We start from the raw sequence: 13,112 nt of genomic DNA, 5'->3' as shown, positions 1-13,112 counted from the left end.
AAAGGTCTTCAACCTGAAATGTTAACTCTACTTCTTTCTCCACAGATGCTGCCTGACTTGTTGAGCTTCTCCAGCATTTTCTGTTTTGCTTTGAATACATAATATACTTACGTTTCATGTCATCAACCTTTGTCTCCAGGCTGTATTCAATCAGATAAAATGATGTGCATGTTAATGTCACTTAATCACACACATCTAGGATAATTAACCTTTGTGTTTCTGCAGCATCACTCGATGTTTGATTTTTGTTTTCACAGACTGTTCAGGATGGTCGTCAATTCATGAAATTCATAGATCCTAAACTAGGTGCCCCCTTGCCGGAGAGGGACTATGGTGGGAACTGTCTTATCTTTGACCCAGGAAATAAGACTGATCCATATCACAATATCTGGGTGAGATTGATTTGCATTTCTAAACTGCTGTCTTCCTTCCCTTTCCATCCTAGTGCAAATTGTATACAGTGGATGGAATCCGGTTACACTTATACACTTGGAGTGCCACCATCTCAACTTGTAAAAATATTGTTGCCTCTTTGTTTTTCAACCCTCATCTTCCCTCTCTTGAAATTAGTCTCCTGTGCTGTTTGGTTCCATGAGTGCTTGTGACCCTATGATAGTTCACCCTGATGGTTATTCATGCATGAATCTAGGCAGATGGTTCAACCGCGGCGAGAAGCAGTGTTGCTGTCGTTGCCCGAAGGGTGGGTCGAGGGAGCTGTAACAGATCTCAATATTCCGATTAAGTGCTAAAAATAGCCCTTTCCAAACCTCTAGACCCACAAAAGTCAAATAGAATAAACCAGCAAATAAGAAACATAAGCACAAATACAACTGAGTTGCCTGGCCCTCAAGGACTGGATTACTAGGACTCAGGGGCCACATTTGGCCCTAGGATCTCAGATTGAACACCCCTGCTTCATACCATATACGAAGGATATGCTGTACATGTAATTAAACTTTGCTATTAAATGTCACATCTTAATATAAGGAAGTGGAGCTAGTTTGAGTGCTTTTTTTTTAAATAACTGTTCTAAAATGAAATTGTAATGTGGTGTATGTTAAAAAAAAAACACACCTACAGCCCTGAGGCAAAAAAACTTCAAATGCTGGAAGTTTGAAATAAGAATAGAAAGTGTTAGAAATGTACAGCAGGTCCATCGGCATCTGCAAAGAAATGAAGTTTTCAGGTATTTGTGTAAGAAAAGACCGTCGAAGCCCATTGGTTCTCACGTTATCAGTTGGATGTTGCAATCTTGTGGACCACCCTTTCAGTCACTAGTAATATTAATCAGGGAGAGTATTAAAAAACAAAGGGAAAAATCTTGAAGGGTCAATTTGAAGAAAAATTCTTCCCCCTACTTTTAAGATAATCAAACAATTTCTATGGGGCTATGGCTACCATTGACAAATTACTAGATACACTTAAGTGCCCCCCCCCCACCCCACACCACCAACCCAGATATGTCCGTGTCTTTGGGAACATAGGGCAATCCTGGATCAGAAGTCACCATTCCCATCCATTGGGCGGGTCCCAAAGATTACAGATTTCCTATCTCTGTTTTCTGTCAGCTCCTTAAATAGCACTGTCTGCCAAAAATGTATTCATTACCTTCTTGGAATATATAATTTATAACATCCTTAGCTTCCACTGCCTCCCCAGGTAGACTGTTGCACATGTTCACCACCCTGCGTATTAAGTAGTTATATCTCCATTGTGTATTTACTCTCTCATCTATGAATCCATGCCCCCTTTTCCTATAACTTGTATTGACATTGAACATCTCGCTGTGATCCAGTTTATCCATATTGCCTTTAAGATCTAAAATCAGAGGGGTGGGAGGCTGTGAAATTCACCACCAGAGTTAGTAATTGAAGCAGAGACCAGTTCAGCATTTAATAATAGGTTAGATATGTGGTTGAAGGAAAGGTGGATAAAAGGCTATGGGAACAGGATGGGCACATCTGATTAGGACTACTGCTTGTGTGAAGGATTAACACCAACACTGGCTGGTTAGGTCAAATGGCCTGTTTCTGTTTTGTAATTTCTATGATTATTCTGCAGTCGCTATCTCCCAATGGTGCCATATGTTCCATTTCCTTTATGTTATCTGAATTATTTACCATTACCAAGTCCAGATGTGTACTGCCTCTTGTGGTTTCTCTGTGCACTCAGTTGTGAAGCAGCCATGCACTATGTTCATTAACGCTAGGGTATTCACAAATTCATATTTGGTTCCCCGTTAAAATAATCTAACTTTCCATTTTTCCCATCTGATGGCTTCATAGATCAAAAAAAGCTTACTACTACCTCTGGCTTTTAACATTCTTCTAGTTTTAGCTTTATTCTTTTCAAGTTAAAGATATTCAAACAGACTAGCTTACGATGTGACTTTCCTACTCCTCAAGGGATCCAATTCTTCAATCTCCAAGGTGTCTCTACCATATAGGGGCTACATCATCTCGTTTTCTATATAGTCTTATCTTTCCTGAACACTATGCCCCTGTTTAATGCATTCAATACCACAGCTATGCTCAAGTGTATTATAAAAAGTATTTAACGCTTTTACGACAAAAATATATTTTTGTTCACTTTTTAAACAGTAAAGCACAAGCAGTATTGCTGACTGGCACTAACTTTAGCAAAAAGAGGCTTCTCTCTATCTCTCGCTGTTCCTGACTCCCAAAAAACATTGCTGCAGACTGCCCTCAATCAGCGAGTGAGGAAGTCAAAAGTTTGATCTCTGGCCCTGTCTTTAGAAAAGACATACTTGCTCTCGAGGCAGTACAAAGAAGGTTCACTCGGTTAATCCCGGGGATGAGGGGGCGGACATATGAGGAGAGGTTGAGTAGATTGGGACTCTACTCATTGGAGTTCAGAAGAATGAGAGGCGATCTTATTGAAACATATAAGATTGTGAAGGGTCTTGATCGGGTGGATGCAGTAAGGATGTTCCCAAAGATGGGTGAAACTAGAACTAGGGGGGCATAATCTTAGAATAAGGGGCTGCTCTTTCAAAACTGAGATGAGGAGAAACTTCTTCACTCAGAGGGTGGTAGGTCTGTGGAATTTGCTGCCCCAGGAAGCTGTGGAAGCTACATCATTAGATAAATTTAAAACAGAAATAGACAGTTTCCTAGAAGTAAAGGGAATTAGGGGTTATGGGGAGCGGGCAGGAAATTGGACATGAAGCTGAGTTCGGATCGGTCAATGCCCTGTGGGTGGCGGAGAGGGCCCAGGGGCTATGTGGCCGGGTCCTGCTCCGACTTCTTGTGTTCTTTAGATTTGTGCTTGGGATCAGATCAGCCATGATCTTATTGAATGGCGGAGCAGGCTCGAGGGGCCGATTGGCCTACTCCTGCTCCAATTTCTTATGTTCTTATGTTCATCTGAGTGGCTCGCACAGCTACTAATTAAAGTTACCATGTTGAAGGGGTTATAAACACTGCACAAATGATTAGAAAAGTCTTGGGTCTGATTCCTGGTCTGTGCTGAATTAGGTCATCTCAGCTGGAGCAGCATCAGGGGCAGAGCACTTGACCCCGGCACCCTTAGGTTAGGGAAGGAAGAATTGGCACGGGTTCCTGCTCCCGATTGGTATTCAGAAACCTCTGCTGGAAATATGGATTTGGGGACATCAGGTGAGGGCAAAATTGGGCTTGACTGAGTCTCACCCTTCCCCTACCCTGCTAACACTTATCGTCAAGACTGCGACATATAAAATGCCCACTTTGTGAAGTGGTGGCGGGCAGCCTGTGCCTTTGGAACCATCCCCAGTGAAGAGTCGGTGTATTCAGGAGAGAAAGTTGCCACCAAAACAATTGCACTGTATACAGAAACTCAGTTATCTATTTACAGCCTTGCCTTCCCTCTCCTGTTAGATCTATTTCAGTGATATAATTTCAATGCATAACTTATATAATTGACACACTGTATCTTAGTAGAAAGCTGCTGTTTATCAGAATACTACTTTTTATCCATGCATGTGTCAGTTCAAACGCAGTAACCTTCCACTGGACAGCTGTCCTCTTTTGTGACTTGTTGCATGACCGCTGATCCAAACCCAGTGTGCATCATTAACTGTTCTGTATACCAGCTTTTTACTCAGTGAACATGACCTGAGGGCATTGGCTTATTTGATTAACACTGTAACAAAGCATCAAAGCTCTGAACAGTCCATTTGAGTTCATAACAGGAACGATGGCTTTGAAACTTCATTGGTGGTGGGGGGGAATGCCATGGTTTAATTTTCAACATCTGCTAATGGGGGTTGAAGCTTTATTTATTATTAGTATGCTGTTTCAAGTTTTTCTGTCAGATTTTTAAAACTAAATAAGCAGCTAACAAAACTGTGTGTCCAAGATGGGGTGGGAAACTCTCCGGTTTTCACTTTGATTTTTTGTGTGTTTTTACCCACTTTCCTTCTTTTACCCCCAAAGTGATTTACAAACTAGAAGGCAGATAGACCACCTTGAGGGCTTCAAGTGTGGCTTTGTAATCATTTTAATCTCTTTTCTTCTTTACCATGAGAGTGCCCCTTGAACAGTCTGTTAGTGATCAGGAATTGGCTTTGCAGGGAATCAGAAGCCCAGAGTTATTCTCAACTCAGTCCATGCTGCCAATGTGTTACTTTGGTTTAACTGCTTTTAGTACGGTCTTTTTAATATTTCATTGTGTTTATGTAATCTAAAGCAGTAAAGTTAGATGGTCACCTGTCGAGCTTCATATAATATATTAATTTTTTTCTCCCTAGAGATCGATCAGTGAGGTAAAGTAGCTTTTTAAAAAGACACATTGAGACTATTACAAGCAAAGGGTAAAAAATATTTTTATTGTCAGATAATTGGTGAAGGGGCAAGTACTTTGTATATTAGTTAAATTTCAGATTTCAGTTTTTTTTTTAAGTTTCGCTTTAAAATCTGAAAATTGCTGTTTCTGTTGTATTTTAGGACAAATTGGATGGATTTGTCCCAGCCCATTTCCTGGGCTGGTATCTTAAGGTAAGATGAGAACTGGATCAGCTTTCCTTCATGACTATTTTCCTTGTTACTAATAAAGCCCCACAGTTCTAATTATCAATTGTGTTACAAAAATATTTTGGAGCCTTGCCTGTCTGGTAGGTATGCTATCAGAAGAGTAGGTTGAACATTAAGGTGATTGACTGGCAAATTTTGCCTTGGTTTCAATCTTTTTGACGTGTAGTTGCTATAGGGATGTGCTCAACTAGTTGCAAACATATGAAAAGGAGCAGAAAAATAACAATAAGTCCATTCAGGCATGGTGCAGCCCTGTGACTGGACCTTGCACAGGGCTGCTACCATTATGTAGGGATGCACTCAACTTGTTTTTCACACAGCTTATTTCGACAGTACTTTCAGCGGGGTTCCGACCTTTTGTAGTGTAGTCCAGGTTTAAAATGGGCCATTTTAATGAGAAGTTAGCCCACCTGGTGCTTCCTGTTCGGTTCTATATTCGGAACCCCACAACGCCATTTTTGCTTCTTTCTTGCCTTGGTGCCAAGCCTGTAATCCCATCTCTAAATCCACTGTTCACTTACATTTTAAAATATAGACCTCATTAAGTGTGATTCACCTTCAGCTAAAAGATTTTTCTCCTAGAGATCATAATGTAGATTGTGTTCCTGTATTAAGTGTTGATGGATTGCAATGTATACACAGATCCATCGGTACAGTAGCTAAAGCAGAAAAACTCTGACCCCATGAGTTGATTAGGTGTCTTTTGTGTGTGTGTGTGAAAACCCCTCTGTTTTCCACTTGTTTTCCCACCACAGTACCACCAAGATCTGTAGCTCAATGTTATCAAATGATTAGATGTAAAAAAAAACTTAAACCTATTTAAGCAGAATGTTTGTTCTTGTTTTAAATTTTTATGTAACATTTTGGATGAAGCTGTGAAATCCTTCATTTGGTTTCCTTCCTGTGACCATGTGTGCTATTGAGCCTCATAAGGGCACAGTAAGTGACATGGGAAAGGGAATTCGATGTACAATGAAACTTAAAGGGACCAATCTCTGTAGTGACTTCCCAGAGTAGTTTGCTTGGCTTTATCCTACAATATATGGGGTACAACTGAAGGTAAAGATTTAGGTGCATTACTGTTTAACAAGTAAGTGAAGCACCTTTTTTTTTCACTGGAGAATAAATATGCCTTTCTACACTGCTCTTACTGCTTCCAAAAGTGTGTATCAAACAAATAAAATTCTCGTTTTCATTTATAGGCATGTATAAAAGGTTCTGATTTGACTTTAAAAAGACTCTTAAAACTGACTGAGAGCCTTTCATTATGCAATAGAGTTGGTGCTGGTGTCCCACCTTAAAAGATTCGGTGTCCTCAACCCATAACCACCTTGCTCATTGTACAATCAACCAATATCACATCTCGCAACCTCATTCCCCGGGCCCTGAGGAAAAAAAAATATTTCTTGTACTCCTGTGAGAGTAATGGAGAACTGATTCCTTACAAATATAGTCCTTTTTAACAGCTAGCGCTGGCTGATTATCTCTTTTTCTTCTTCTGTCTAGACACTAATGATTCGAGACTGGTGGATGTGTATGATAATCAGTGTGATGTTTGAATTCCTGGAGTACAGTCTGGAACATCAGCTACCTAATTTCAGCGAATGCTGGTGGGACCATGTATGTATCTGTACAAATACCTTCTTACCCTGTGCTGACTGTAACTTGATGTAAATTGCATGCATGCACTAAGCAATATTATAATTGTGCTCACTGTTAAATAAAAATCTCTTACATTACAAAAGAATGTTTCATTAAGACTTTATAATAAAAGGGAAGATAGTTTAACTATGAAGAAACTTGTCAGCACTCTGTTTCTCTTGAAGGTATGCTCTCTACAGGGTTTGCCTTGCATGTACGCAGGAACTTTTATTTCTATAGTGCTCCTCGTGCAGGAAGTCATTTCAAAGCTCTTCACGCTAAGGAATAAAAGAAAAAATGGACGCTTAGCAAGGAGGTGAAAGGGGAAAATGGGGAGAGTTAGGGTGGGGGCCACCAATTCCATTCTCCTCCCGGCCATTGTCTCAGGTTGAACCAGACTGTTCATGACCTTGATAACCCGTTGGTCCCTAAACTGCTTTTCCAATCTCACATTTTCTCCACCACAAAATCTGCCTACTTCCACCTCTAACTTCGCCCGCCTATGCTCCTGCTTTAGCTGAAACCCTCATCCATGCCGTAATAACCTCCAAGGTCGACTGTTCCAATGCTTTCCAAGCCAACCTCCCATCCTCTACACTCTGTAAACTTCAGCTGCCTGTATCCTACTTTACACCCAAGTCCCACTCACCCATCACCTCTGTGATTGCTGATCTATTTTGGCTCCTGGTCCCCCAATGCCTAGAATTTAAATCCCTTTATGGCTTTGTCCCACCCTATCTCTCTTCCCATCTCCATCATTACATGGCTTCAGCCATCTATTCCCTGTGTTTTGGAGTTCCCTCTATAAAACTCTCTTTTAATATCCTCCTTAAAACCCACCTCTCTGACCAATCTTTTATTCACCCCTCCTAACATCATCTCCTTTGGCTTAGTATCCATGAGTCCTGACTTTGATCAGTGTTATCTTAGTGCCGTGGGTGGGGGAGAGAAACTGATTGGAGAATTTCTAATATGGGGGCGATGGGACACATGATAGTGGGGCAAAAGTGCACAAAAGGGAAGATGGGTTAGAGAGAGTAGAGGGATAAGGGTGGGTTTCTTAGGGCATTGGGTATCAGTGGCCTTGAAGGAGATGGGGACAGTGCCTGGGCAAGAGACAAGTTAATGTCGGCCAGCAAGGGGCTGAGGAGGTAAAGTTGGGAGGTCAGGAACTACGGGAGGAGAGGTTCACGTGTGTAGGTGGTAGGCTGATGGGGGAGAAACTGCAGAGATTGGGATCAGGGAGGACTCAATTAAGTGGAGGAGGGAAGTTGAAGGGGCAATCAATAGGCAGTGACAGCTATACGGATTGCCTCAATTTTAGTCGGTAAACATTCTTCAGTTCTTCATATTTTTGAGACCCAAGGTGAGGACAGAATTTGCAGAGGAGCGAGGTGGTTTGTGGTGGAAAAGAATAGTTTGAAGTACTTTAGTTTCTGTAGTCCAGGGTGGTCTTAGAGTATTAAGCAGTTTTAGCCAAGGAGAAGAAGTGACAGTTACATTTTGAGATGATCCTGTCAGATCTGGTAGTAAACAGCCAAGGGCATTTTGAGCTTATGGCCAATGTACTGAACAATGGAGGCAGCTGTTGTACCAAAGTAGTGGTTGAGGTATGAGACCATCTAGGATCTGAGAAGCAAATGGTGTCAAAAGTAGAAACAAAACAGCTGAGGAGATGATCATTTGAGGCATTGATGTCAATACAGGTAGCAGGCTACGGGGGAGGAGGGGAAGGAAAGATTAGAATTGGGTCACTTGAGAGTGGGGGAGCAGTAGTTTTTTTCCGGGGTGGAAAGTAGCAGTGGAGGGATTTGGGACAGGTAGGGCATGCATAGAAGAATGATAAGGAAGTGGTTGGTGATAGCTCTTAATGATGGAGACCTTGGATGTCTCAACATCACGTGTGAAGATGACTTTGAGCAGGTGACCATGTGTGAAAATGGGGGAGTCGAATGGGAGGGTTAGATAGAGGGAGGTGAGCAGAGCAAGGAAGTCAATTTTGTCCAAGATGTTGTAGGTGTGCACCTTTTAATTATCAAGTTTGCAAGTCGAGAGGAATGGATTGCTGTTTTATTTACAGCCTGTAATGTTAGGAAAGGGTCATGTGTAACATGACCAGAAAGGCTACGTAACACAACCCATTGGCATATTGGCAAGAATGGGAGTTGCATAACAGATTTGTAGCAGTTTAAGCAGAAATTTATTGAAGCATTTCTACTTTTAAAGGTTTTGACAGCATTATCAAATTTGAAAAAAAGTCAAATTTGATAATGCTGGATTAATGCAGTGTGCTCATCTTAATTTTGTTCCTTGAAAATGTCAGCATTTTTTATTAAACTGAATTTCAATTTGTACTTTACAGCAAATTTTGAGTTAAATTACTGTGGATTTGTATCGTTGCATACTTGGATCCTGTCTACCTAGAACAAGATATGCTTTCTTCCCTACCCTGTCATTGTAGAAGGTTTGTGAAACTCTGCTTTTGTTTATAGTGGATAATGGATGTGGTCCTATGCAATGGATTTGGAATCTATTGTGCAATGAAGACACTTGAGTGGCTTTCAATGAAGCCTTATCACTGGCAAGGACTCTGGAATATTCACACTTACAAGTAAGTGAACTTGGTTGCCCAGGCACAGTGGGCGCGGTCAGTTCTGTGCAACTGTATCCTCTTGTTACCCAATACACAGTAAATGCTAATTAATCATGAGCACTCCTGGGAAGGAACAGAAGTTTCTTGGGAATTATTTTAGGAATTTTAACTGCACTCCTGTAGAGTAAAAGCACCTGCACAGGTGTGCCGCAATCGGTTACACTCCAGTGAAGGTACTTTTATTCTACAGAGTGCAACCATTGTTACTTATTGTTCTCATGCTGTGGCTACACTCCATATTGTATATGCCCCAACCAGTTTGAGGAACCGGCAGCATTGTGGATCCAGAATGTTCCATCATGTTGAGGCCGCTGCTTTCAATAAAGTAAATGCTGAGAGCTGACTCTGCGTGCATACATACCAGCCATTAACCTTTTAAGCTTATGGTCGACATTTCAAACCAGTGTCGGTTTGTCAGTGTTTTACAAAGAGATCAGCTTTTTTCAGTGTGATTGGGGGTTGTCAGTAGCAAGCACTCAGATCATTTGGAAGGTGGGACTGGAGCTGGTATCAGATGGCATTGAGAGTCTGTTACAGGTGTGTTTATTTAGTGTTTATCCCCAGAGAAATTATATATAACAATCCACTTTAAAATGCAACTTCTAAAAACTTTTTATTTTCTTCAGTGGAGCTTTCTGGGGCATGCATGTCTGTTGTCTTATGTGCAAGTTTATTTTTTTATTCCATACTAGTTGTAGCTGCTTTTTTTGATGTAAGGAGGATGTTCTCTGGTGTGAATGCAATAACTGGCTTTATTTTACAATTTCTGGCATTGTACTTGTGGAATTGCCATGGTTGAGAAATAAAAAATAGGGAGTGGGGTGGGAGCGATGATATGTTTTATTTATCTTAAAAGAAATGAGATTCTCCCTCAGAATTACAGTATCATTAAGAAAAAAATTACAGTAGTAAAATGTCCCAAGACGCCTCACAGAAGCGCTATCAAACAAAATTTTTCACCGAGCCACATGAGTTATTAGGACAGATGATGAAAAGCTTGGCCAAAGAGGTAGGTTTTAAGGAGGGCTTAAACTTGAGTGGGGGAAAGGCTTAGGGAGGGAATTCCAGAGCTTAGGGCCTAGGCAGCTGAAAGCACGGCTGCCAATGGTGGAGCGATGAAAATCGGGGATGCACAAGAGGCCAGAATTGGAGGAGGGCAGCGATCTCAGAGGATTGTAGTGCTGGAGGAGGTTACAGAGATGGGGACGGGTGAGACCATAGAGGAAATTGAAAACTAGGTTGAGAATTTTAAAATCGAGGAGTTGCCGGACCGGGAGCCAACGTAGGTCAGGGAGCACAAAGTAGGTTCCAAAATGCCAATAAATGCTCAAAATCAAGGGTCAAGTCAAAATATTCTGGGGGTGGGGATTGCTTCAACAGGAGGATGAATGAGGTCTTGAACAATGTGTTAAACAATGGATGAGTTGGTGGGAGCCCCATTTGTGGTATTAAGGCTTTGCATGGCTCAAGGGGATATCAAAAATACTGATTGGAAGATGCAAGGAGCATTTATCCTGATTATTGATTCATATTGTTACCAGGAAGGCCTGGTGAATGCTGATTTCATCCTAGACTGTGCTGAAGAGGGTTGAAGAGTCTGTCGACCCTTCTTGTCTTCAATAACAGCAAGACATGTCCAAATAGCTCTTCATTGTTCAGAGTTCCGAGGAATGCAACAGAGGGCTGGGGTGCCTGTCACCAATGTGGAGGACTAGGATCAAGCTCTTGATGTTGATTTGTAGCAAATAGGGGAAACTGATTCAGGGAGCGTGGGGCTCTGGCCCACAACAGCCTGTCACTATGTATAATGGAGGGAGTGTCAGTCTCGTGTCCCTTTGCCAATGCCCCTCACGTGTGCCTGGATTAAGCAGTTGGTGATGAGTAAGCCTGGCGTGTGGTTTAGGATCCTGGCATGTGCATCAAGCTGGCTAGAATGTTGCAAGCTGTCCTTTGTAGGTCCTTCCACCATGCCGAAGGCAGATGCTCATCATATAGCTGATGGGGAAACTGAGACTTGGAATGACGTTACCTGGAGGCCGTGTATGAGAACACATAGTCTTAGTTTTAACTAATGGCAGCTCATGAGGCGCAAGAAATTGTGGGTTATTTATATTCGAGTATCACAGACAGTGGGAATATCGCATGTCTCCAGTCGATGGCATTTCTTCAATGCCACTGCAAATAAGTTTGTGCCGCATAACCCGTTAAACAATTTACTTTTTTTTTCCCTCTTTCTGTTCCTCTCCTCGCTATTATGATAAAGCATTCCCATTGATATCTGAGTAACACTTAATGAGAAGGGGTCTTATATATAAAAAGCGTGGTCAGCTCAAGCATGCATGTGTGTGTGTTAGCAGATATTTAGTGAAGATGATCAGAGTGAGAGCATTCTTGATCTTTATCTGACCTGATTCTGCTTCTCCTTCAGAGGGAAAATCAAGCGCATTGCTTTCCAATTCACACCATACAGCTGGGTGAAGTTTGAATGGAAACCAGCCTCGAATCTTCGCAGGTGGCTGGCAGTTTGTGGAATTATTTTCATGGTAAGAAATTGGATATATTGTGTTGCAATTGGATGTGAATATTCATCCAAAAATTTTTCTTTGCAGTATTTCAAAATAATTTTGTATTTTTTCTACACACATTTAGTATTTGAGAAGTTAGAAATGGGAGTAGTTTAATGCTTCATTCTCTGCTACAAATTTGTGGAATTGTTCATTAGTACCGGCTACACGACACCTTTTTACCCCCCTCCAATTATTTTGTTTATTCATACTCCACGGGACAACCTACGACCATGCTGGACAATGACTGGCTGGTTTTTCCCATGTCTCCTGTTAATGTAGCTTTATAACTGACCAGAAAAAAGGTGAGATTCTAGCACAGGTAATGTGGTCTGGATCAATTTTGCCTTCTCAGGCAATAAAACATTATCCCAACCTCGACTTCCCTCCCCTCCTCCAAAATCTGAGGTGGAACGCCTCACAAGTACAGAGATGCTAGTTTGAAGCCCTTGTATTTGACCTATTTCTGTTGGTGTCAACATTAAGCATGGCTTTACCAGAAAAAACAGGACAAAGGTACTTTTTTCTTAAGCTTTGTAGTCCAAACACGCACAACGCTCTAGTGATTATACAAAAAATATAATTTGTAGTATTTGTTTTTTCTGCAACAGATAGAAAAATGGTTTTGTTTCACGTTTCATTGTGCTATTTTTGAAGATAAATGTCATTGACTATATACATTTGTAGCTCACTACATCAGTTATACTTAGAGTTGAGAGCACTTTGTCTCTGTTTTACAGTTCTTGCTTGCGGAGTTAAATACCTTTTACTTGAAGTTTGTCCTCTGGATGCCCCCTGAACATTACCTGGTCTTGCTACGTCTAGTTTTTTTTGTGCATGTAGGAGGTGTAGCAATGCGAGAGATTTATGACTTCATGGATGATCTGTAAGTATCTGTGGCAAAAGAAAGACCAGTTGACCAGTTATCTGTCATTAGGTTCATACAGATAAGTGGAAAACTTAAGATTGGCAAAATAACCAGAGGCGAGATGAGGAGAAATTATTTTACGCAGTGAGTTGTTCTGATCTGGATTGCATTGCCTGAAAGGGTGGCGGAAGCAGATTCAATAATAACTTTCAAAAGGGAATTAGATAAATAATTGAAGGGGAAAAATTTGCAGGGGAATGGGACCAATTGGATAGCTATTTCAAAGAGCCAGCTTAGGCACAATGGGCTGAATGGGCTCCTTCTATGCAGTATCATTCTATGGTTCTATGATA

General features: G+C 41.2%; 1 protein-coding gene across 1 annotated transcript in view; it reads left to right on the top strand.

Moving 5' to 3' along the window:
- ptdss2 (phosphatidylserine synthase 2) overlaps nucleotides 1-13,112 on the top strand; it is an 85,613-nt gene that overhangs the window by 59,032 nt on the left and 13,469 nt on the right. The window contains exons 5-10 of the mRNA XM_067993706.1: nucleotides 258-392; nucleotides 4,947-4,997; nucleotides 6,540-6,653; nucleotides 9,167-9,285; nucleotides 11,756-11,870; nucleotides 12,632-12,777. Of these exons, the coding sequence (XP_067849807.1) occupies nucleotides 258-392; nucleotides 4,947-4,997; nucleotides 6,540-6,653; nucleotides 9,167-9,285; nucleotides 11,756-11,870; nucleotides 12,632-12,777 (680 nt within the window). The remainder of the gene's footprint in view (nucleotides 1-257; nucleotides 393-4,946; nucleotides 4,998-6,539; nucleotides 6,654-9,166; nucleotides 9,286-11,755; nucleotides 11,871-12,631; nucleotides 12,778-13,112) is intronic.

Source organism: Heptranchias perlo, chromosome 12 (assembly GCF_035084215.1).
Source record: "Heptranchias perlo isolate sHepPer1 chromosome 12, sHepPer1.hap1, whole genome shotgun sequence".
NCBI lineage: Eukaryota > Metazoa > Chordata > Chondrichthyes > Hexanchiformes > Hexanchidae > Heptranchias > Heptranchias perlo.
The sequence above is the reverse complement of the archived record's forward strand: the minus strand, read 5'-3'. Positions and strand labels throughout refer to the sequence as shown.